The 24040-nt window shown below is 38.0% G+C and overlaps 1 protein-coding gene across 3 annotated transcripts; it reads left to right on the forward strand.

The window, feature by feature from the left end:
* The first annotated feature begins 2428 nt into the window (after positions 1–2428).
* LOC146473059 (uncharacterized) lies at positions 2429–22309 on the forward strand. Of its 3 annotated transcripts, none has more exons than XM_085118787.1 (7): positions 2429–2757; positions 7407–8624; positions 9306–9487; positions 9778–9879; positions 11627–11797; positions 20563–20670; positions 21911–22309. In XM_085118787.1, exons 3-7 carry the CDS (start codon positions 9311–9313, stop codon positions 22007–22009), a joined length of 657 nt encoding a protein of 218 aa, XP_084974913.1. In that variant the 5' UTR covers positions 2429–2757; positions 7407–8624; positions 9306–9310; the 3' UTR covers positions 22010–22309. The 3 variants fall into 3 exon arrangements, with proteins under 3 accessions (XP_084974913.1, XP_084974912.1, XP_084974914.1); XM_085118786.1 differs by having other exon boundaries at positions 7407–7610; positions 8392–9487; XM_085118788.1 differs by lacking the exon at positions 2429–2757 and adding an exon at positions 5216–5312 and having other exon boundaries at positions 7407–9487.
* Positions 22310–24040: the final 1731 nt, after the last annotated feature.

Here is a 24040-nt window from a genome sequence, read left to right on the forward strand (position 1 = left end):
TTTCGTCCGTATTTTCCAAGTCTTTCTTTACTAAAAACCACCCGCTATTTTGAAAAAGCCGTCGTTTGAATTTTCCGCCAAGCGTCACACGGGAACAATTTTGATTTCAAGACTATACACTAAGATTTCAACCTTTTGCACTGTGATTTCAAATAGGTTTTTCCTCAGCCAATGAGAAGTGAGAAATTTTATTACTTACGTTTTGAGAAAGTTAACAAAATGGAACGGCCTTCCATCAGACTGAACTAGTTAAGTTGCAGTCAGTTGACATTTTGAACCACTTAAGTCGGTAAGTATAAATGTATAGAATTACTTCTTAATTTTTGAGTTAATTATTCATTATTATCGTCTTCTAGACAATATATTCCTTATTTTTTCATTTACTTTTACTTCAGTGCAGTGTATAAATGGTGTGAAGTCCGTGTGAAATTTATCAATAATTTATGTATAGTCACAGATGAGATTTTCTGGGTCAATTGTTTGAAACAAGAAAATAGTGAGCTTTTCAGTCCAAATAAAAGCTAAAAAATAAATAGCTAAGAAGCCTTGAAACTTGATTTGTTTTGTTGCTTGGTTATCAGTTCATTTCACTGTTGGAATTCCAAGAAAGTATGTTATAACGAACACCTTGTGATACCTCGTCAGCGGATGTAATTCAACTCGGTAAATGATATTGGAAAGAACAAGTAAAATGCGCTATCACCTGTCAATATACATGCATGCCTTACATAACCAATTTTCAAAATAATTAATTCAAAGTTCATATGGAAAGATAAATTCTGTCACAAGTCAGAATTGGTGCTGGGATAAGTAATAATACTTGCAACAATTAGTTGGCTGTTGTTTAATAGCTTATTTCGTTTCTTTGGAGTGTAATCCAATGTGAAGACAAACGCCCACGGACGATCTAGCGCTATTACTCGATTCTAAACCTCCGACATGAACCGGCAATTTTCGCTCGCTGAAAGTATTGAGGCCTGGAAACCAGGCTGTCGGAGCTTATTTTTCTGTTTGAGGGGGAACAACAAAGCTCTCGTTACATTTCAAACATTTGCTACTAAGAGCATTGAACACTGCAATCTTTAGCAAGAACTACTAGTTGGCATTACAGCTAGTACCAAAATTTTGTCACGTCACTTGTCACGCCGGATGAACAAACGTTTATTTAATGACGAGGAGAAGGAAAACTAAAATCAAATAACGGCTGCCAAAATTTACGCCAAATATTTAAAAGAATATTTTCTGTTACTTTATTTTATGCATCGGTCAATTCCAGCACAGCCCTTTCCCCCGGGGATTAACGGGTTATTTTTCAACATTGTTTGTCCCGGGACTCGGGCATTAGTATACCCCCGGGTTTTTGACGGCCTCATGATTTTCACCTCACAGTACTGTCGTTTCGCTTAAATGATAAGTTCACCAGCAAAGAAAATAAATTCTTGACTAACTAGATCTGAGGAGGGCTTAAATGAGATGGTAGATCTGCAGAGCCAATGGTCACTGCTACAGTACTGAGAAAAAGGAATCAAAAGAGACTTAGTTGGCGTTTATAAGCTTTTATTCGAATAATTTAAGCCTAGAAGCGAAGAAATCAACGTCTTCTTTAAAATTCACCGTGGGGCATCTGAACAGGTCGTTTGCCCTCGCCGTGGGCATTTGCCAGTTTATTTTTAAAAAATTGTCATGCCCGGGGTCAGCCGGGGGAGGCATGAACACTTTTGGAATTGTCTGATGCATTAATCGATTTTTATCAAGCGATATAAGCGTTAGTCGAAATATCGTGGTAACAACATACAATTCAGCAATTCAGTTCATCGTTCTCTCCACTCTTAGCAACAAGTTGATTAGCACTATTCTGATACTTTCGACCGACATTTTCTTGTACTCAGAGGTAGAGGTCGCCTTGCTCTCCAATAACACCACCCCCACCCCCTGAATAGAACACACAGTGTATTTTTAAATTGTAAGTCACACGCCTTTGGAAAATATGGGAATAAAGAATGGCAATAAGATAGTCAGTTCTTACTTTCTATGGAGTATTTTTTTTTATATGTATTTTTCAATTTTCGGTGTTCTTCTTTAAGGTTCAGTTAAAATAACGTTGTGCGCCTTAGTTTTGTAGGTCTTTGCTTTTTCAAAAGAAGCCGAATGACAGAATCTCGGGTTTCTTTTTTCTCGGAATTTCTCTGACGCACGTCATGCCGTATAAACAAACCAAAGTATGAGGAGAAATTCCAGATTAAAAAATAAGCCATATTTGCGGATTTAAAATAATCATTGTGGTTATTTTTTTGATCGAGAAGATGGATAACAATATTAAAATTAACTAGTTCACTCTGCCGACATTTGAATATTTTTATATCGTACACTTTCCTCACTGTCATCTCAGTAGTTCCGGAACCACTTCACTTATGGGAAATTAATCGTTCTTGCTCAATCTTTCGCAATCTATATCGTTGAGTTTCCTAGAAACGACAAGGTCAAATTGATGCTCCAAATTCGTGGAAATAGGTTTTCAAGGACAAAACCAGTTTCCAGCTTACATCTCCCACAGTTTGTATCCAAGTTAGGTTTTGTTTGGATCTGCATCGTGGCAGTTTGAATGAGTTGTAAATTACAAAATATTAATTTTAATTCAGTTTTTTTACTTTTGGGTCACAAAAGCACTTCCGCTTTTAAGATGAACGGCGCTCGTAGCCTTTGGTGCGATTTAAGAAGCAATTCCCAGAATCAAGCCCTTCATTAGCCAACATTTAGGTAAGTATCCTTTACATCACCCTGGACTAAAAAAATCCAAAAGAAAATGGTACAGCTCCCAATATACTGATCATGTGTATGACCGGCTGCCAAAACAAATGCCCACTAAAATGTTGCATGACCATAGTTCTTGTTCCTGCTCATTTCAAATAAACTTCTTAATTTAACCGGCAAAATAAATTTTTTATTACTGCGTTTTAAATTTTTCTTAAGTTAAATACTGTTATTGCTGTTAATTTCTTCACAACATAGTTCTCTTTTAAGGGCTTGAAATAAATCAAAAGAGAAGATCGTGTTGTAACTTTGGAGCCTATTTCTCGATTCCGTGACTACTAGCTACTGCCGAAGAATATTTGCCACACCTTACAACTGGAACGTTAATTCGCGGGTCTATTTAGTATTTCAAGACGTTTTCAGACTATCATACTGGCCTAGAGTAATTTCCGTGTAAATTAGATGTTCAGCAATATAGTTGTTTGTTGCTTTTCTGCAAAGCTGAGCTTTGTAAATAAATTCTAGCATATATGTGCTGAACATTGCACTCTCAAGGCTTATTGTTCTTTCAAAAATTGGGAGGAATTCCAAACGTCCCAAACGTGTTATATAATCTATGATAAACTGCTAATACAAATATAAGAATTTCTGAGAAATAGCGTGAGTTATTCCCAGAAAGTCTTGATCAAACAATAGCTTTTGTGCTACAAGATATGGAAGTGAAATTTGAACATGTCTGAACTGTTTACATCTCTTAACAGAGAATTTTCACCCTGTTCGTTACCTAGGAAAAACAAAGTACCTTTTAACAGATGTTGCAAACGTTTATTTTGGAAAAATAAGGTCAGGACGAACATCGCCACAGAAAACAATTTTCACAATAACTTTGATTTTAAAATACCACACTACAGAATTGAAGCTATAGTCTCCGGCCAAAGCTTGCGGGGTCACATAACAAAACTCCAATGTTCAATCCTGGGAAGGACGGGGATGAAAAACGTTCCAAGTCAGAGTTACTGTTAGCTGTTCACATAAACAAATAAATAAATAAAACGCAGAAAATTTCCGAATTGTAAGTTAGTAGAAAATTCCAATAACCTATAACAGAAGAATATCATTCGTAAAATTTTCCATAGTTATGCATATATAGAGTTGCTCTCTGGCATGGTGTGTGGAATTTATCTTAAACACATGAAAAAAATTTATTCAAATACGTGAAGAGACTTTCCTTTTCGATCTCCTTCCAGGTATAATAATGGATGTCATTGTAAATGCCAAAAATTCAGCAGGCCAGCTTTGTGTTTCTTCACTGATTTCTGGGCATTCCATTTTTATTATAATTATTGGGTGGTTGACAGAATTTAAATTTAATCGACACGTTTTGCCTCTGATACCTAATTCCTGGTCTTCAAAACGTACCTCAATGCATTGACCATGAGACGTTAAAACGAAAAAAAAGACATTGATCGCTAGAGGATGAATGGGTTAAGTAATGGATACCTATTGCTGGTTTTCACTGTCACGCAATAAAAAATAAAAATCGAAACAATTCTCTGAATGATGTTAAGAGTGACGTTTTGTTAAAGATTGATAAAGAACCAACTTGATAAAGTCTCAGGTCTAGGCAGTGTATCGTACTTGAGTTATTTGTTCAAATATTCCACACAAATTTATAGGGCTCAGTACGGAGACGTCATGTATGTGCCCCTCTGAAGGACACAAATTAAACATGGCGGCCGGAAATCAAAGAAAACATCTGAAATCCACTTTTGCTGTAAAGGTTTAGTTTGCTCTTTTAGATTATTGCAAATATGCGTCAACATTTAACCACGTGCTTAAATTGTTTAGAAAGATTCAAATCGCGGGAGAAGTTGCGTTTTATATAGATAGATATACGAGACAGCTTTGTCACGGACGTCACCTTAATGTCACGCCGGTATAAAGTCGAAAATTGTAAATGCTCTATTTTCAAAGTGAAGGATACTATCTGGCTGAAGACTTGTGAGAAGAGATGTTTTAAGTTCAACTTACGATTGATGAAGATAAAACTTCAGAAGGCTTCAAAGTTTTTGTTTTTAGAAGTTGATGACGTCACATGACCCCGGGAATTGCAGCGAGCTAACTTGAAAGTACAAGGTGCATTGGAATGGTAATTGCTGGAGGCTTTCTGCAGCACTTTGCCTAGTTTTCAAATCCTTTAAAACGTTTTAGCTACAGAATGCGCTAGTTTCTCTTGAAGGTATATGTACTTATATCAAATAAATTACCAGAATTGTTGTTGTTTTACCACTCATTATTTATCTTCCTATTTTTCGAAGAAATCATCATAGACAATGAAATTATAAACACTGCTCGGAATTTCCCCAGATCATTTCAAACAGAACATCGATTAGGTTAGCAAGTACCTTTTAACTTAGGATGTATTTTTTTATTTGGAATTTTAACTGATGCAAAGAGGTAGGACATTATCTGCAAGTGCTAGCTTGGAGTCACAGACAGTTGTCATGCTATGCTGAGAGGAAAAACAAATCGTGACGATTGTTGGCGATTGCACACGACAGGTAGGACATAAAAGAATGCAAACAGGCCACATTGTGTGAAACGGGACAAGAAATAAGGAAGTGACTGGCCTTAGCAACACTACTGATATTGTAGATGAAAACTGGACACTGTCTAGTAGCAAACACTCTTAAGAATCAAGCTAGTTTGCCATCGATTAGTGTATACTTCCAAAAATGTACATTAATTGATATTAAAATTAGGGGTCTGAAATACTTCAAAAGCATAAGTCTTATCTATGGAAAATTTCCTTAGCATTTACAAATATGAAAACCATGTAGTGATTAAGATTTATGCAATTCTGCTTAATCGTAAAAACCATGTATTTTGCTGTTCATTCTAAGAATTAGAGAGGTATACTCGAGCAGCAAATGCTATAAAAATCCAATTAACCAGGTCGTTTTCAATGGCCCTAGAATTTAACGTCTATTCTAGTTAATTCTGCTCGACTTTTCTCTGCCTTGGTACTAATTTCTCGAAAACATGGCATCATTCCCATTAAGCAATTTCTAGGCATTTCAGTGCTATAAATGTTTTAATTATTTAGCCATTTTGAATAAGAGGAAACAAAATAAAAGAACGAAATTAAATGGAGAACATTACTCTTCAAGATTGATAAGTAATTTGTTATGTTCAACCATTGAAATTAATGATGTGAAAAGACATATATAAGGACAGCATTAAATCTAATTCATTAATCCCTGTATTTCAGTAACAAGTATTTAATATCATTTTTTATTATGATGATCAACTCAACTCACTGATAAGAAATCCTTCTTGTTCATGGGGAATACACTGCAGTGAATGAGTACATTTATCGGGTTAATCGACTATGTTATTCCATTAGCAGCTGTTTTAATGATGAAATTTTGGCAAAAGCAAAGCGATGTATCAATTAATTAATATAATATAAAATTTATGCTCGAGTTAGTTCTTTTGGAAATTCCATGAGATTACCGTTTTCTTTAATTAACTTCATTTAGCTTGTATTGAGATAGTTTAATGCTTGTAACAGAAATGAAAAATGCATCTACCTGGTATCGAAAAAAATAACTTTTTTTATACATTTGCAAATTAACCACTTTAAATTTTTTTATTTGTAATGAGTTGTAATACAACCATTCATTAACGTTATTGCGATTAACTCTAAATTTAAATTTAACTTATTGGGGGCTAAACTGTTGAATTTACAGAAACAAACTAAAACACTTTGTAAAATTGTTTTAATGTCTTATGTTAATCTTATCTTTTAAAAGTGTTCTGTTAACAAACTGTTTGTAAATATTTTGTTGACCTTCCTTGAAAGGAAATATAAACTATTCCTTCGTAAGTTACAAATTTCAATTGTGGTAATTAAGAAAAAAACTTAAAACTAAGTATGACAACATCTATTCAGAATAGTAATAGGGACCCTAAAGTTAAATTGTCACTTTGAAAGGGTTCCAGCTCTTAACCTAAATGTAATGTTTTGTGTTCTTGTCATAAAGACAAAAACGTCCTTTTTTGTTAGGACATTGTTAGAACAACAGGGAGAGTAATACTTTGATGTTTTGACATTTTCAAGTTGTTTATAGCAAATCGATCAGAAGTAACGTCAGAGATTCTGATTGATTTCTTATCTTAATATTATATCTAAAAAGTCTTTTGTTAACAAACTGTTTGTGAGCCTTATGCTAATATTCCTTGAAAAGAAGTTTGAACTATTCCATCGTAAGTGAGAAAAGGCAATTAAATTAACAAAAATGCATTTAAAGAAACATGAAAACATCAATATAGAACACTTATAAGATCCTAGAGTTATGAGTTTTTGGATTGAAACAACAACTCTTAACAAATGTAATGTGGTGTCTTGAGTCGTACAAAGAAAAACCACTGGGAGAGTTCATCTTAATGTTTTGACGTTTTCATACTGTTCTTTTACAGCAACTATACAGCTTCTGAAAAAAATATTTGACAAAAAACGAGCATTACCAGAGGAACTTTCTGCTCGGTTGCACACTTGGGGATTTATCTTACTAAAGACAGAAAAGTAAAGACCACAAACTAATTCAAGTTGTTAGCCTACGAGTGAATGAGGTAATATTTATTTTCCCTAGAATTCCTCAGATGATGGAGCTACTGGTGCATTTCACAAGCAAACATAAAATGGAACAAAACACAAGGCAAAAAAGAAAGCGAAGAGAGCCAGCAACCAGGGAAGTGAGGTGTGATGGGACAAGGAGAGCACCCTTAAAAATTATAACAATGTAACAGGGAGAAAACAAAATTTGCATTGCTATGGTAACAAGGAGAAAGGAAAGGTAAAACGTTTATATATCCCATAAAAAATTCAATACTAATTTTATTTATAACTTAACCAATTTGTATTACACCATAACCTGAAATAAATATCAAGTTACCAGATTTATTTGCTATTTACGATACTCTATGAGTGCCAATACTTATGTCAAGTGAAATCCAATTCAAACGGAGTGATTTAGTTTGTTCCGGATAATTAATTTAAAGCTGAGGCAAAGACGTTTTTTAAAACAAACAGCTCAGGCGAAAGAGGAAGGAGACTGCATTACTATGATTATAATGATTGTTTAAAACAGAAACAATGAAGCATTAGAAAATACCTTGACATTATATATGGAAAAGCCAAATTCGTTTGAAGATATCTTTTGAAAGTTTGGGAATTGTAGCTCGTCCCTTTCCATCCCATGGATAGAAGCCCCAACAAATCAACCACCCAAAAAGAGCCTGTTTTTCTTTTTCTGGTTTTACGTTGGAGATTAATTTTTTAACTTTGAACGAAATCTCCATTTCATAAATGGAGAGTTTCAAACAAATCCGCTATCCTAAAAAGCTTTAGGTACGTTTATTCTTTGGATTACAACATAGATTCGTTTTTATGAAAAGATTAATTCCTCATTTCAACTAATATGATCACTTCAAAATGTTTAATGGTTGGTCTAATTCGAATCAAGTTCCTTGTGGGTTTAAATAAAAGTAAAACATTGCTCATAATGTGCAACCAGCAAAAGCTATAAAATATTATTAATTCTGAATAGTGTTAACAGTTTACTTTACGTGATTCAGGATATCCCTGTTTGTCTGATATTCCTCTCTTTGAACTGTGAATTCCTGAAGAACACATTTCATTGAGCAGTGTTACCCTATGGCCCAGCCATACATTTCCAGTTGAATAACGGAACATGAGAATGGATATAAACAACTACCGCGCAACCTCAGATTACATACCCGCCCCAAAGTAAATTCTCACGCACATAACAGAGGCGCTGTTCTACCGTCAAGGCTGCTGATCTATAAAGGTAAGCAGTGAACCAGTGGACACCCATTCAACTTAGATTCCTCTCTTACACTCAAAGGTATGGCTCGCTCTTTTTAAGAAGAAAGGAAGAGATTCCTCCAGTACGCCGTTCTCCTCGAGTGATGTAGTAAACAAACGTATGGACAAATCTAACTACTTTAAGAAAAGGAAGAGAAACGCAAATAATGCACCATTTGTGCTGTTCTTAGACTTATGGGCATTGTTAGGTAGTCAGTATTTCCAAGAAGAGAGTGCGTTTGATTTGTTCCCTCTTATCTAAAAGACCCTCCATACGAGAATCCTCTTCAGTGTAAGCGCGCAGATGATATTGTGCTTTAGACTGCCATTAAGCTTGCATTTTGCTTTTGAAGCAAATGAACAACTGCTTTACTTCACGAACAGCTGAAAATTCTTTCATTTAACTGTAAGTAAACTTAAAATGTTTCAAAAAGAAGGTCTGCCTTTATTGTACTGAAGAGGAATTAGAGATGACGGCTGGCATAAAGAAAGGCTGCGTAACAGTGGAATGAAAAAATGAGAAGAAATGAAATAGAATAAATTGTCAAACAAAAAACACACCATTTGAAACATTTTCCCTTACCGCGTATTTCCTTGAGATTCAAAACCAATTTTTCCTGCAGATTTGAAACAAATCAGTTCTCCTCTTTCTTTTATTCCTCAGAAGAAATGGAGTTCACCATCATTGTGCTGCTTGCCATGTGTTTTGCTACACCAACTACAGCGGTGCCCAGCATTCCTAGGAATTCATCTGGCCTTCTGTCTTTATCAAGGACCTTGGTCAGCGACACTGGTATCCTGGTCAAACTGCTGTTATTCCCGAGAGTCAACAACGCCACTGTACAGGTTTCTTCTTAGCTCATATATTTATCCAGATAGACAAAGCCCTACTTTCCCTGTTGCTCTATCCCCAAATTAGAGTCCCTTTCGCCCATGTGGCATGTACTTTACTTTGAAATGTGTGTCAACGTACACAACAGAGATGATTTACCTATCAATGTTCTAAGTAAAGTGGTTCTTTGGCTGTTTGAAACAAATTTCCCTTTTGCTTTGTTTTCGCTAATCATAGTGATTTCTGAAGTAGATATAAGTAGATAAATGTTGCTGACTTAACAGAATATCGATTTTTCTTGCAGATGAAGCTCCTTTACCCATTCATAGCTTCGTCGAACTATTTTCAAGAGCCATTCATTACTCTTGGACTTGATCTTAACAAGGGTTGTTCCCGGAATCAGCAGGTAAAAAGAAATATCATTCCTCTTTATTTCTACTTTCTTCCTTTTGTTATGTTTAATGTAATAAGTAAGTTCTATTGTATGATCGGGAAGAACTCTCGACTTTAGAAAGAAATTTACTGACGGTTTGCGAAAAACGTCTGGGAAAATAAAACAAACCATAGGCGTAACCACCTGAAGAAAAACTTCTACAACATATATGACAGGGCGTTTCTTTTACTAATTATAGATTAAAAATATATTATCCAATCAGTATTTAAAATTTAACTAACAAGAAAGGCAGCTTGTAAGGAACAAAATAATCTGAATCTTTAGCTTTACTTAGATTTTCAGAACTCTAAATAACTCCTCCCAAGTATTTCTGTGACGACCTCACAGCCTGTATTGTTAGAATAAGATTTTTTTATTTCATTATTTGTAGCTGTGTCAGAAAATAAAACTTTTCTCTGGAATTAAGACTCAATAAGGTAAAATAAATAACCCAAAACTATTCCAACGCCCTTAAAAACTCTAGTTAGGAAAAATACCATCGTCTGTTATCTCAATTTTCAGCTTAGCGTAGCAATATTTGTTACTTAATGGAACGGAGTTTTAAATTGAGAGTGGGTGACTGCGATTGGTAATTTAGTTAAAGCAAAACATTTGTTCTAGAAAAAGCAATCAATTTCAATATCATGTGCAAACAATAAGGAGATTCAAAAAAACTTGAAAAGAATCCACACTGCGAAGACTCATCGGGTTCGATAAATTTACTTTTTTAGTTGTACTCGTTGCCCCTCTATATGAATCAGTTCTTAGACTTTATTTATAGAGCTGTTTAGGAATATACCCTTAAAAATTTTCCAAGGACAACAGAAGTAGTTCTTGTTAGCAGAGGGCAGACTGATGTCTGATACAGCGATTTGTTTTGCACAAAGATATTTCGCAACGAAAACGGTGAATGATATCAACTTACGTTGTACTTCATATGTGGTTTGATTTGTGGGCGTTCCCAATAACAGCGATCTATGTATAAAAGAGGTTTTTGCACGCATTAAGCAGCAAAAAGGCGTCAAAAGATAAAAAATGATCAGCTGTCTAAAGAATAGATAATCGTTTGCCAATAATTGGATAGCTATTTTGAGATTTCAGTGTTTAGAAAACGGAAACACTTTCACATCATCTCGCCCTTTAGTTCTTAGAGGATCATATTTCTGTCATCACTTGTTCGTCAAAATTTAGCTTAGAGGAATCCGTTTACATTTCAGTAGACCAAGAAAGGGTATTTATTTGTCTATGCTATTTATAAAATAATGTGAATTTCAAAATATTAGTTTCAAGAGCGGCGGCCCCACGTTTAAAAGCGAGAGAAGGGGATTAACTGATTAAGTGAGTTTCAAAGCTGGGCCGGTTTCATAAGATGGTTTATTAACTACGGTGTCTTTTCGCAAAATATCAATGTCACTAATGTGTTCACGTCAGATGAAGTTTAAGTGCTAATTTTAGCGAAAGTAAGAAGGTAAGCGTTGATTGTCAACCCCTGAAACTTGGTAAAGACAAATAAAATTGAAGAAATTAATTGGAAGACTTCCAGACAAAATTATGCGCAGTATTTGTGGAATGGGTAGTGTTTGATTTACTAATCATAAGGATGGTATTCAACAAAACCTCTGACCTGTAAAGTTAAAGAAATGCAGAAAGAAACAGCGGTTTTGCCTTTCGGGTAATTGAAGTGATGATGTTGAACTTTCTTTCGATTGCTTATTTTCAGGCAAAAGACAAGCTGGAGATTTTGTACTCACAAATGGCAGTGTTCATGGATCCATTGTATCTTGCATTCTTTTTCGAAGATGCCCAAGGACCAATGCATCGCCGTTTGGCATCTGTTCTTGATATGACGAGTTACTTTCTGAATGACACAGTGTTGTACATCAAACGCCAGGTATGATAAAAGAAAAGAATACAAATTAAAGTAAGTTCAAAAGTCTTTAGAAGCGAGGATATTTCCCCAGCAAATTTAGCCGCGTACTATAGCTAAGTACGTTTATTTCAAATGACAATCTAAAATAAGGTAGGGCGAATGAATATAATAGGTATACCTAATGTATTAACAAAATGGAAAAATATCAATTATTTTGCTTCACATGTTCATAAATTATAATGGAGAATTTCAAATACAACTGGGAATTTTACGACTCAAATGTCAGCTTTGCTAATAATAGTAAAGTGAACGTTAACTCTCCCGCAATTCCAGGCAGTTAGAACTAGAAAAGATCTTGCCAAAACTGGAATTAAATTTTATTATGTTTTGTTGAATGGCTCATAACAGTTGCCCTGAACTGCATGATTTAGTACTCAGCTAAGAAACAAATGTAAAGGTATGAGTTCCATAAACGAACTCGGTGAGACAAAAAAAATTGACCTCTTTTCTGCTGTCGATTGGCACATGTTGCTACAGTGGTACTTGTCTTTATTTTGACGGAACGCACCAAACTATCTCGGCTCTTGGAAAGATTCGTCTGTCAACAGGACCAGGTCACCAACCTTTAAGTTTCTTCTGGTCTTGTTCCATTTCTTCCTCTCTTGAAGTGTGGGCAAATTTCCCCTGGTCCACCTGCGCCATAGGCTCGATTACCAGCCGCTGTTCGGGAAAATGAGCCCGCACTCATCCCCCCGAAGGAGGGGAGGAGGATCACAGACCGGACCCGGGAGACGGCGGAAATCGAGCCTACCTGCGCCAAGACACTTTGGCCAGATATTATGCTTTTCGCCAGGAATACCCACAATTATTGTCATCTTTGCTTAATACACCTCGGTTGGACATGGCCACAGGAGGAGTAAATGGTCGGTGGGTTGGTGGATGCTCGTCTTGAGGACTGTCAGTTTTGCGTGTGAGAGGTCTAGAATTCAGAATGTTCACTACCTCAGCCATCACAGTCGAGAGGACCTCATCTGACAATATCTGCTCCTTAAACAAGGATCGCAAAATCTGGCCCAGCGATCGTGTCATTCGCTCCCATGCGCCGCCCATGTGGCTTGCCGCCGGAGGATTGAAAGTCCACTCTATCTTCTTCTGTCCACAAAAACGGTTAATCTGCTGTTGATTTCACCCCTCCATAGCTTCTTTCAGCTCTTTATCTGCCCTTGTAGAGTTCGTGCCTCGTTCGCTTCTTAATAACTCTGGACAACCACGAATACTGATGAATCTTCTGAGTGCGTTTGCCATAGAGTCTGTGTCTAAGGAATGAGCTGTCTCAATTTGGATTGCACGAGTTGTGAGACAAATAAAGACGCATCCATACCTGTTCACACGAGATCTGCCTTGCTTTACTTCAATTGGTCCAAAATAATAAACGCTGATAAATGTAAACGAAGACTTTTCAGGGGTAAGCCTATCTCTAGGTAGGCTGGCCATGAACTGCTGTCCCGGGCATGCCTTTCTCCGCTCGTACTGCTGACCTTCCTTTAATTATCCAGAAGGGCTCCCTCAAAGACGACAAAACACTTTCTTGACCCTTGTGACCCAGATTTGCATGATACTGCTTGACAATTAAATCGGTTACATGATGCTTGTACGGAAGAATGATTGGGTGCTTTCTCTTATGGGTAACTGGGGCATTCACTCACCGGCCACTAACTCTCATTATTCCCCCCGCCTTTCGAAGGACGTTCTTTACACAACTATCATGACTTCCTCCTGTGGAGGAGAGGATCTCGATGACACCTAGTGAGGTTACCTGCTGCATTTTCTTAAGGATGTCTCTTACAGCTTCCTGAAGATCATCCACTTTCAAACACCGGCATCCCATCAATGGTAATTCACTTGCAAGTGGCTCACCCTTCTTATTCAACCGGACCTTCATCTGACGATACTTCTGGTAACGTAGCGACCGTACTACAGAGACCGTACTACAGAAACTTTCAACCTCCACCAAGAGGAGTAATGAGACGTCAACGGCTCCAGAATATCACCCTGTGCAACAAAGGTGCAAATCTGAGTTTCTTTCCTAACTTCGGGGTCATCATCCCTTAACACTGGAATTTCAATCATACTTGGCCAGTGACTCGCAGCTTGCTAGATGAGGTAAAGATCCGTTGTGTATAACTGTCAGACGATTAGTTTCGAATGTATGGAATCTCTTTGAATCATTGTTGATGTACTGACGTTGAGTCTGTCCAATAGTAGACACGGTGAACTGTGATGTCCTGCTCTTCTCTGATTACCTAAGAGAGTCTCACAGATGTTAAATATACACTGCAGCTGTAAAGTCTAATATTGGGATTGACATCTCACGAATGGGAGCCAATCGTGTTTTCCCCATCACAAACGCACAGAAAGTTGGCCTTTCACATCCTTCAAACGGAGGTAACCAACTGCTGCATATCCAAGACGGGACGCATCTGGAAAGAGGTGCAATTGCACTTCCTCCACCTACTCAAAATCTTTATAGTTAAAATAACGGTCAACTTGAACTCCCCTCAGTTTCCACTGGGCTCTTTCACTCTCCTTAATTTGATCACCCCAACCGATCCTCTTTCAACTGAGGGTTTGCTACAACAACAGCTTGGCTTTCATGACATAAGTTGTAATGATTCTCAAAGTGTCAAAAATAGAATAAACTGCTGAAATGATCCCTCTTCGCGTCATGGGCCGCTCATAAACAATCTGCAGGATCTTCACTGAGACCTCTCAAACAAAAATGTCTTCTTCGGTGTTCCACTTAAGGCCACGAGCAGTTTTAGTGGGCAGCTCTTCTAAGTCTAAGTTCACAACCGATGTTGCCCTTTCAGACTCTGGAATTGTAGCCAGTACCTCTCGGTCACTGCTATATCATTTTCTTAGACGGAATCCACCTCTTGAGAGAAGGTCGCCTGAGATGACCCACCAATGTAATTGCTTTCTCTGTGGTACTTGCACATCTCATCATATTATCCTCATACGTGTTGCGTTTTACGGTCCCCACTACCTCTGTTTCAAATTCTTCCCCGTACAGATCGGCGGTTTTCCTCAGACAGAAATTGGCAATACTAATTGATAATGTGGCTCCAAGAAAATGTTTAACCATTCGATACTCTTCGAAATCTCCATTTGGGCTCCACTAACGCCTGATGAAGCATGCCTCTAATGTCCGTTACCATTCCAGCAGTCTCTTGCCTAAACCGACTGAGGACACACACCAATTGATTTTTCTGATCTGGCCCCTGCAACAATTTCTGACTCAAAGATATTCTTCCAGATTCTGGCAGCGGAATCATACACAACTCTCATTTTGTCGGGCTTTAGAGGATGCGTCACGGGATGATGAGGAAGATTCCATATTGATCTGTCCTTTACTTCCAACTCCTCCTTTTGGAATCCTTTCTAAAAAAAGACCTCATTTTGCAGCAGTCGTTCTTTTTTCAAGAGCAAGCCTCTCCGCTCTGCAATCACCTTGTTGTTAGGAAAATATGGAGGACCAAGACGCCAGGGCAAGGCAACCTGGAAATTCCCAACCACCACCTTAAGGGTGGTTCTCTCGATAACTTCAAAGGTACTGTTTTCTTCTAATGATACACGAACTACACGCCACTAGTTCTCCTTCTCCGCCAGCCTGGTACTCCAGTAGCAAGAAAAAATTCAGGTTTTGTTTCAGACTAACAGCTAACATGACACCTGCAGTTTCCAACTGTTGCAGCTCAATATTGTATAAATGAGGCCAATTTTGAAGGTCTTTTGTCCTAGCTATACAGCTCTCTGATATCGACATATAGTTTACTGTCCTTTCATCTGACAGCTCAATTTAAGGGTATCTCTTCACTCTTTACTCGAGTCGAGACTGTCATCCCTGATAAAGTAAAGTCCAGCTTTGCGCCATGTGCACCAATCCTTTATTGCAATTTTTTATGGCAGAGTCACTTCCGAGCCACTGTCCAGTGATTCATTTGTTTCAACTGGTGACAAACTACTACCCTTCGCTAGGACCTTTACTGGAACAACGCTAAGACAGCCTCGCTCGCCGGTCCCAGTTGCAGCTGTTCAGTAGCTCCTTCACTTTCCACTCCACACGTGTTACTGCTGGCATTAAACTCTTTCTCGTGGGGATTTGGCTGACTCTGCCCACCACTTGAAACATTAACGACTAGGGTTGGGGTTGGGTTGTTGTATTCCTTATGGTAACCAGCCTTCTCACACCGTAAGTGAGTGCTGGGGCAGGATCTTGCGAAGTGGCCACTCTGCAGAAACATGATGCAGAGACGTCGTTCATGCACCACCTTCCACTTGTCTTGATGAGACTAATTATTAATTTTTTCACATCTCCAAACTCCATGGTGACCACGACAAATGGCACAAACTAATCTGGCCTGTTTCACTCTACTAGAGTTACCTTGGACAACTGCAGTTAATGAGGTCAGTCTCTGAGGAACTCGACCCCTCTTAATCTTCGTTTCACACTCTCCCTTTCCTTTGAAGAGATGGAGGTCAGATCTTCTTCAAACGCATTGTTAACAAGTGCATCTCTGTTTCTTTCAAACGTCTCCGTGCATTCCGTCCATCTGATCCTCCGAAATAATGGCAGCTTCTTGTTAAGTTCTCTTAACATATTTGTATGATTCAAATCACTGACGTATTCAGGCCCCATGTCCGAAAGTGCCTATTAGTCCTATTTAATGGCGGGAAAATCTAAGCTTGCTCCATCTGCTTGCTTCAAAGGGTGTAGATTCTCCAACTTCCTCATATTCACTTTGGATTTGATATGAGGAAGTACCAAAGTTCTCACGCAAAGTGTTGTTAGCAACATAATAACCTTCATCCGCTGGAGGGTTCACACAACTTTCAATAGCATCTCTTGCTTTGCCAAAACAGTGTTGAATTAAGAGCTACAACCGTCTCGCATTGTCAGGATTTTCTTTCTCTAGGCAAGTCTCGAAGTTATGAATAAATAAAACATACTTGACATACCTGACGTAATGCTCTTGCAATTTTTTCTCCAACTTTTTGCTTGAGCACCAAAGTCTTCTCAGGGGAGTGTGCCATTACCGATCTTGCAGTTGCTTGGGTAAAATTGTTAGGTGGGTTCACCAATGACGACTGAGGCAATTCTTGGATATGATGCTCGACTACACACGTCTTCGGAGGTTCAGGTGATTCTTGCGTACGACTCTCAGCTTCAACCACTGGCAACATCAGGACGGGTTCTTGGATGATTGAGGGTAGTTATACAGAGAAATATCCACCCACAGCTGTCCTTCAACTCTTCATCAACATTAAAACTTACTGCTGCCCTTTCTTTCTCTACCTGAGCTTGCATAATTTCCTTTGCATATTGTACCTCGGACATTTTCCGCTTGAGCTCCTGTTCACGCAATACTTGTTTAGTCTTAAGCTGAGCAAGAGCAAGTTGCTCCTTCTTCTTGGCTAGAGCTAACGGAACAGAACTTAAACCGGAAGATTTTCTTGTGCGACTGCTACTTGGTTTTCGTGAGGGCGACTTCCCTACTTGCTCCCTCTTCATAGGTTCGGCTTTCCACGACACAATCGTAGTGTCAAAGGTCAATTTCCGCGCCATTTGCCCTTGATAACTCTTACGGGCCCTTTCTAGTTCCTCCATGTAATTAAGCACTTCAAGACATTCGACATATTCTTCATGAAAGTTCAACAATTTGCACCGAACGTCGTCATATGATGTCTGTTTTGCCTTAGTTCAAATGTACCGAAATTCCGCAAGTAACCATTCTAACATTGTAAGAGGACCAGAATTACCAGTGCAAGAGTTGAACAGTGTTCTTGCCCTTTCGGCTCTATAGCTTTCAAATTCAAACCTTTTACTTGGCTGCTTTGCATGTGCACTTCTTCTCAATTCGACAGAGTTTCTAACAACAGATTACGACGTACATCTCCGAACTTTCTCTAAATACAACCTCCCAGCAACGGGAAGCGACCGCACAATCCACGCAATGAATTGAAAACAATAACTAACATAATAACAAACAATTTCTGTATCATAAAGCGATGATATGTTCAGTTTGAAAACAGAACACAGTTATCCTTTTCAACCAATTGTCCAAGAATATTTTAATCCACAACTCAAACCACAACGCAGTGCCAGTGATCGAAAAATAAATCATAAACATCGATTCAGTCGTTTTCTCGAAGCAAACGATTTAAATGATCCAAACACGTCACCAATCGACAAGGCAAACAAGTTCGAAAAGCGAAGCGCAATAACCATACTGTAGCAATTTCTCCCTGAAAACTTAAAACAATCCAGGCTGCCTGAGCACGTTGCTGAGCAAGCAAAGTCCGCAATTCCACACGGTAAATGTTCAATCCGGACACAGAATAAACAAACTTCAAATGCAAATAGCGTCCAAAATCTCCATAAGAGTGTTCTCCCTGAGAACTAAATGATACAGGCGAGCCAAACCCTTGCCAAAGATCCAATAGAAGTGGAAAAATCCAAGTAATGTTCTCCCTGAGGCACTCCTTCACGCGCTAGCTTCGAGACAGTGTTTCAACAGTAAGTTCCACAAACGAACTCGGTGAGTCACGGAAAAACTTGACTCCAATAAAAATGTACACAAACTGTTTACAAAACTTGAAAAACCTTCTTTCTGTACACAAATACACATTGAAAAACTGTCACTCTACGAACAACACGCAAACTACAAGAAACGACAAAAAACCAACAACACGTGCAATTCCCAAAGGGGAATCACATGACCGGAACCGGAACTGAAACAAACGGTAGCCACAGCAGGGGTTTGCAAATGACTTTCTGTTAGAGATGTGACTTCTTAGCTGATATGCGTGACGTCGGCCCTTAATTAATCATATCAAGTCAGCAGGAGGAATCTATTTCATCCAGGAGCTATAATCAGGGAGGGACACCCAAACCGTGGGAGCCGATTCCACGCAACCCATGTAATGCAACAAATTTGCCGATTGTGAGGAAAAATTGCGCCATCTTTGACGGCGTCATACACCCGTGCGAATACGCTCAAATTTGCTTGGGGCTACCACGTTATAAGAAAAGTAGTCCTGCGAGTTCGGTTCGGCGAAAGCAAGATTGTTTTCGCTTGATGCTAAAGTGCATTTACACGCTATTGTAACGTTAAAATTGTAACAGCTTTTCTCCATAATTATAGAATGTCATAGCGTTAATGTTAGCTACAGAAAATTCTGCTGTGCAGAAAACGCTACAACACACTTTCAGTGTGTGTTTTAATTTACTGCTGCACCTCTTTTATCTCTAAACTGGGTAACAGATACATAATTAGTTTTAAGCAGCCGTTTTGCTAAAAACCAATTAGTTGTTTGCAATATCAGGAAATGCAGCAACCAGTGAAAATTCAGTGGTATAGTTAATCTACTAGTTGAATGGAGAAGTATTTGAAGACATTAAATGTAGTCATCCTTAGTGCATTCGAAGGAAATAATCACCTTTAATAAGAATTAGCAGTAACCACAAAAGCATTCCTTTTTATGGCTTTCTTGACGCACAAAATGGAAACCAACTAATGTTGTGATAAAAGGAAGTAAATCCGGTATGTACCGACAATCACAAAGATTCTTCAATGTAACCAAGAGTAATGTATGATCGCAGCACCTAGTAGGAATAACATTATGTCCACAATCAACGTGTGAAATGGTGAGGAAAATCCCAAGTAAGCTGAGAGTTGTATTAATTGTAACCAACTGCAGAAATGGCGAAAAATCTATCTCTGGGAACTATCGAGGCGCCCACTGTTGTTCTGGACGCTTGAAACACACAGTTTCCAGAATTCGCACTGCTAATATCCAAATTGAAAAGTTTCATGACTTTTTGGAAATAATTAAAGTAGGCATCATCTCACTCGATTGGAGGGACTGTAATATTTGCGTCCTCCCCAAACCAAACAAATACCATAGGTTACTGAAAAGATACCACGTAATACCTATGGAATAATTTATAATTCGGCATTTTCTTGCAGTAGCGTAGCTCTTGCTAAATAGTTTTCACCTGAAAGAGTATCTCCTATACCACTTATTTGTCTGTGCAATTTCCATAAGTCTACCCAAACGATCCCATAATCCATCACTCTTACAAGTCTCACCGTAGTTTCTGGAGTGGGGAATTGTGATGGTATCTGGCAAAGGTCTGTCCTTTGTTATTAAATTACAGTGTTCACAATTTTCAACTACCTATATTAACTTCAACACATTATCAAACTGATTAAAAGGGTAGGTAAGGCTCATCATGAATGTCTAATTAATGTACTCATACACAACAATTGCAGCTGGAAACATTATTTATAATCAGTGAAGTTTGAATTTGAAAAAATCAATCCTTCAAGCCTGACCCGTGTAAGAACTTTGGGCTTACGCTTTGGGAATGCTTTGTAAATGTTAGCAGGTCTGCAGATTTTTCTTGTTCAAAATTATGTAACGACCCGTGTGCTACGCCATATCAGCAAATCTTTACGTACAATAATTTTACTGGAGCCCCATTCGATCAGAACATTTTTGTTCTTGCTCTTTATTAGTAATGCTGATCGTCAGAGTCGGTAAAAGGCATCGTTTTAGGTCTAAAGAAACATATTTTTTAAGAGAAAAGGGGAAGTTAATAATCACATACCTTGTCAAAATTCCAATCAAGACGAGCCTTACCTACCCTTTTAACTAGTTTGATAAAGTTTTTAAAGCTTATCGGTACTCGAAAATTGTTCACATGTACAACTGTTTTGTAGATGAAGCAAAAGGGCTTTACTGTTCCTGGGTATCGCAAGATACCCGAGGCCAAGCTGGATGAAAGGACCCGCCTTTACCTGAACATGCTGGTGCGAGACAACTTGGTGGTAAGTCAATCACAAGTGCATAGGGAAAACCTGTCCCATTCATAAAATTGTTAATTTCAATTAGTAAAATAGTATGCATAGTGGATAAGCTTAAATAATAAAGTGACCTTCATCAAGAATGAAAGATAATACACACTTGTTCAAAAATGAAAATGCTGCAAATACCTCAAAGGCAGCCATATAACACTAATCTCAAATTCTAAAACTGCGTCAAAAAACTTCTCAGATTCATAATAATTCATTCAAATAATGAATTATGACGAGTGAAAGAGCAGTCATATCAACAACTCGTGCTTCGTGTTTCAAAAAAGGTTTTGACGAAACAAAAAAAGCAGGAGGCCGCCGGCCGAGTGCTTTCATCAGTTGCTCGGGTTTTTGAACATCTGACGAAACATTGGCACTCCGACGTTGTTTATATATTACTTCTCAACCTCGGTAATAATCCATGAAGGAGGTTTCGAAACGTCATCTTAATTATCATATAATTTGGTGACCTTTTGCATTAAATTTCTCCAAGAATTTTTAATGGCTTGAGAAGCTATATCAAACGCTTGAAAGAGTGTTTCATCTTATTTCGATCCAAACTCTATCAAACACTCTTCCTCTTGTTTGACATATTTAATCTGATTTCTTTTGACAATATCGAAACAGAATCGAATATACTGGTTTATAACAATTTAGAAAAATGTGGCTGGTGAGTTATTGTCTTATTCAAAATTTCTCAAGTTTGAACCGTTCAAAGTTGGCTAAGTCACTAACCAGCGAACTAAGAGATTAACTAACAATTGTATGTAGGCATGTAGGTCTAAATTGACAATGAAATTGGTGACAAATTTGAACTCTCAAAACATATACTTTTTGATAAATTAAAGACTAGTCATGTAGAGCTTAACATTTGCTGATTATCTCAACCTATTTAATAGGACAGACAGCATTACAGTCGGTATTATAGAGATGAGGATTGTAGGAATTGGGTGGTATCTTCAGTACTACGAGAACTGTCCGTAACAGAGAGGTCTTCTATTATGGAGGTGTTCGTAAAGGGAGGTTCGACTGTATATACACGAAAATATTCACACACCAGCCTAGTTCCTATGGGGGGAGTGACATTGATCGCCAATTTATGCAAACAAAGGCTGAAACACCTAGTATCAAACAATATTTTAAAACCATTTCTTGGAAACGCTCTCAAGCGGTGCTCTCAAAATTTAACTTCTTCCCCTTTACTTTTGTATTACAGACATTAACGATCACAGATAACGTGGTTAAGATATACCGGAACTACGTCATCGTGTACATGCTTCATGACGTCATCATTGACATTGACCCTTGTTTGTAGCTGACGGATTGAAAACGCAGAAGACGGAGCCAAACACTGATTTACCTTAGCTTGCCAATTAGCTAGTTGACAGAACAGTTTTTAAACTAAACGTAAACAAAGAATTAGAGTACGCAGTGCGAATTTCTAAAGTGCAAACAAACAGTTATATGCTGAGTAAGTGTGTGCTAGTCGCAATTTCTTTTACATTTGACGGATATGGTGTATCCATAGAAGATAAGACATGTTTCTGTTTCTTTGTTTGCTGATTAACGTATATGTTTGTTCGTTAATTTTCAATAAAACATATTTCCATTCTGAGTCTTTGACGGGCAGTTATATCCATACAGTGATTTGTTTCGTTATCTTTACCTCAAGATACAAGAGTGGCACGTAGTTTCCGAATTTTGTAGCATGGAAGAGAAATAAAACAGAACGAACGATAGTTGGAAGTTTGGTATGTGTCGTGCTTGAAAGATAGGCTGTGGAAAGTCTTAGTTTTTAGGTATAATTTACCGTTACGTTTGTTAAGAGTTTTACAAGTTGATGGGGTGTGAGGAGAAAAAAGTTGTACCTGACTGCAGGGAGAGTTTTAAGGTGCAAAGCAGAAAAAACCGTCCCGGACACTTTCACAATCTGGTGCAGCTTTACTCATTGACCAAGAAAACTATTCACGTTCATAAGGCTTAGGACGTTTTTTGACACACGTGTTCAGTTGTTATCAAACCACAATGGCCGATTTAGTTGAGAGTCGATAATAACTGCTTAAGCCCTCTAAACGTTGGGCCCTAACTGGCTTATGGCCCCTGGTTCCCCAGTCAGTTGTACCAGGGAAACGACTACACTGGAGACCAGCTGAAATAGGGCCTCTTTCTCTGTACAAAATGCTCGCCTTGCTCTTGTTTCTGCCAAAAATTATTTTCCACAAGACTTCCAGAGGCTTTGCATCAAAATTGGGGACCATCTCTTTCCTTTTACAGACAGGCCGACAATTTGTTTTAAAAAGTTACATTACAAAGAAATGTCGCCCATTTTAATCATTCCCCGTTGTGTAAAATCTGTAACCGTTAGTTAAATTGCCCGCTTTGTTCCAAAAGTCGTTCATTCAAGTTACTCCGGGACGAGTTAAGAGTAGCCTGCTGAGGTTCCACGGAGTAAAAATTACTAGGAAAGACATTGATTACGGGCGATTTGTAAGCGACCACCCAAAATGACCCAAAATGTCAAGCCTAGGTGGTCGCTTACGAAAGGTCAGACAACAAGGGGTCTAAATTTTTGAACTCATTAGCATAAAGTGACTCCAGAGATAAGTAGTAAACTTTCCAAAATTACATTGCCAAAGAATTTCAGTATCCGAGTTGATGGTTTTTCTGTGATAAGTTACCTAATACGGCGAATGGGACAGGTCTATTTCGGTGAGACTACGTATATTTGGGGAAACCCGGTACCTCCGATTGCGACATTCATGTCTCCTGTACTACCCGAGAATGTACATGTGATAATGTTGCAAAGGCAAATTGTCCAACTCCCGACAAGGGATAGATATTAGGACTCGTACGTCACAAATCAGAGTCGCTTGCGGGAGGTTAAAAACAAAAGATAATTGCAAACTGTATCTCTAAAAGTGGTCGCGGTCGCCTACGAGAGGTGGTCGATTACGAGAAGTTCCAACTATAGTAACTTGCCTGGGAAAATTTTGGTATTTTGCAAAAATGGTCGCACAAGAGAGGTGGTCGTAAGGGGAGGTTCGACTGTATATCGTTTGCAAATGCAAAACGTATTTAAAACATGTTTGAAGGAAGTCAGATAAAGTTATAAACTATTCAAAGACAGTTATTGCAGAAGCCAATCACTTACTAAAAATGATAGACAAAATGAATCGAAGTGGTCTTGGTCAATATCCATTACTTGTTCATTGAAACGCTAATGTTGCAGTAGAAAGATGAACTGAGTCATGCGTTAGTTTAAAAATTCTATAATACAAACAAGAATTCTCATTCAGTTCTCATGCAAACATAACCCTCTATTTTTTGATAGTGGCACAAATAATGA

The sequence above is a fragment of the Pavona decussata genome, unplaced genomic scaffold (genome assembly GCF_977016875.1).
Source record: "Pavona decussata unplaced genomic scaffold, jaPavDecu1.1 SCAFFOLD_95, whole genome shotgun sequence".
NCBI classification, from domain to species: domain Eukaryota; kingdom Metazoa; phylum Cnidaria; class Anthozoa; order Scleractinia; family Agariciidae; genus Pavona; species Pavona decussata.

Excerpts from the sequence above, each read along its gene's own strand:
- LOC146473059 (XM_085118787.1), top strand. The coding sequence starts at position 9,311 with ATGGAGTTCACCATCATTGTGCTGCTTGCCATGTGTTTTGCTACACCA. Across the intron at positions 9,488-9,777 it reads TCAACAACGCCACTGTACAG|ATGAAGCTCCTTTACCCATT; the intron begins GTTTCTTCTTAG and ends TTTTTCTTGCAG. Across the intron at positions 9,880-11,626 it reads GTTGTTCCCGGAATCAGCAG|GCAAAAGACAAGCTGGAGAT; the intron begins GTAAAAAGAAAT and ends GCTTATTTTCAG.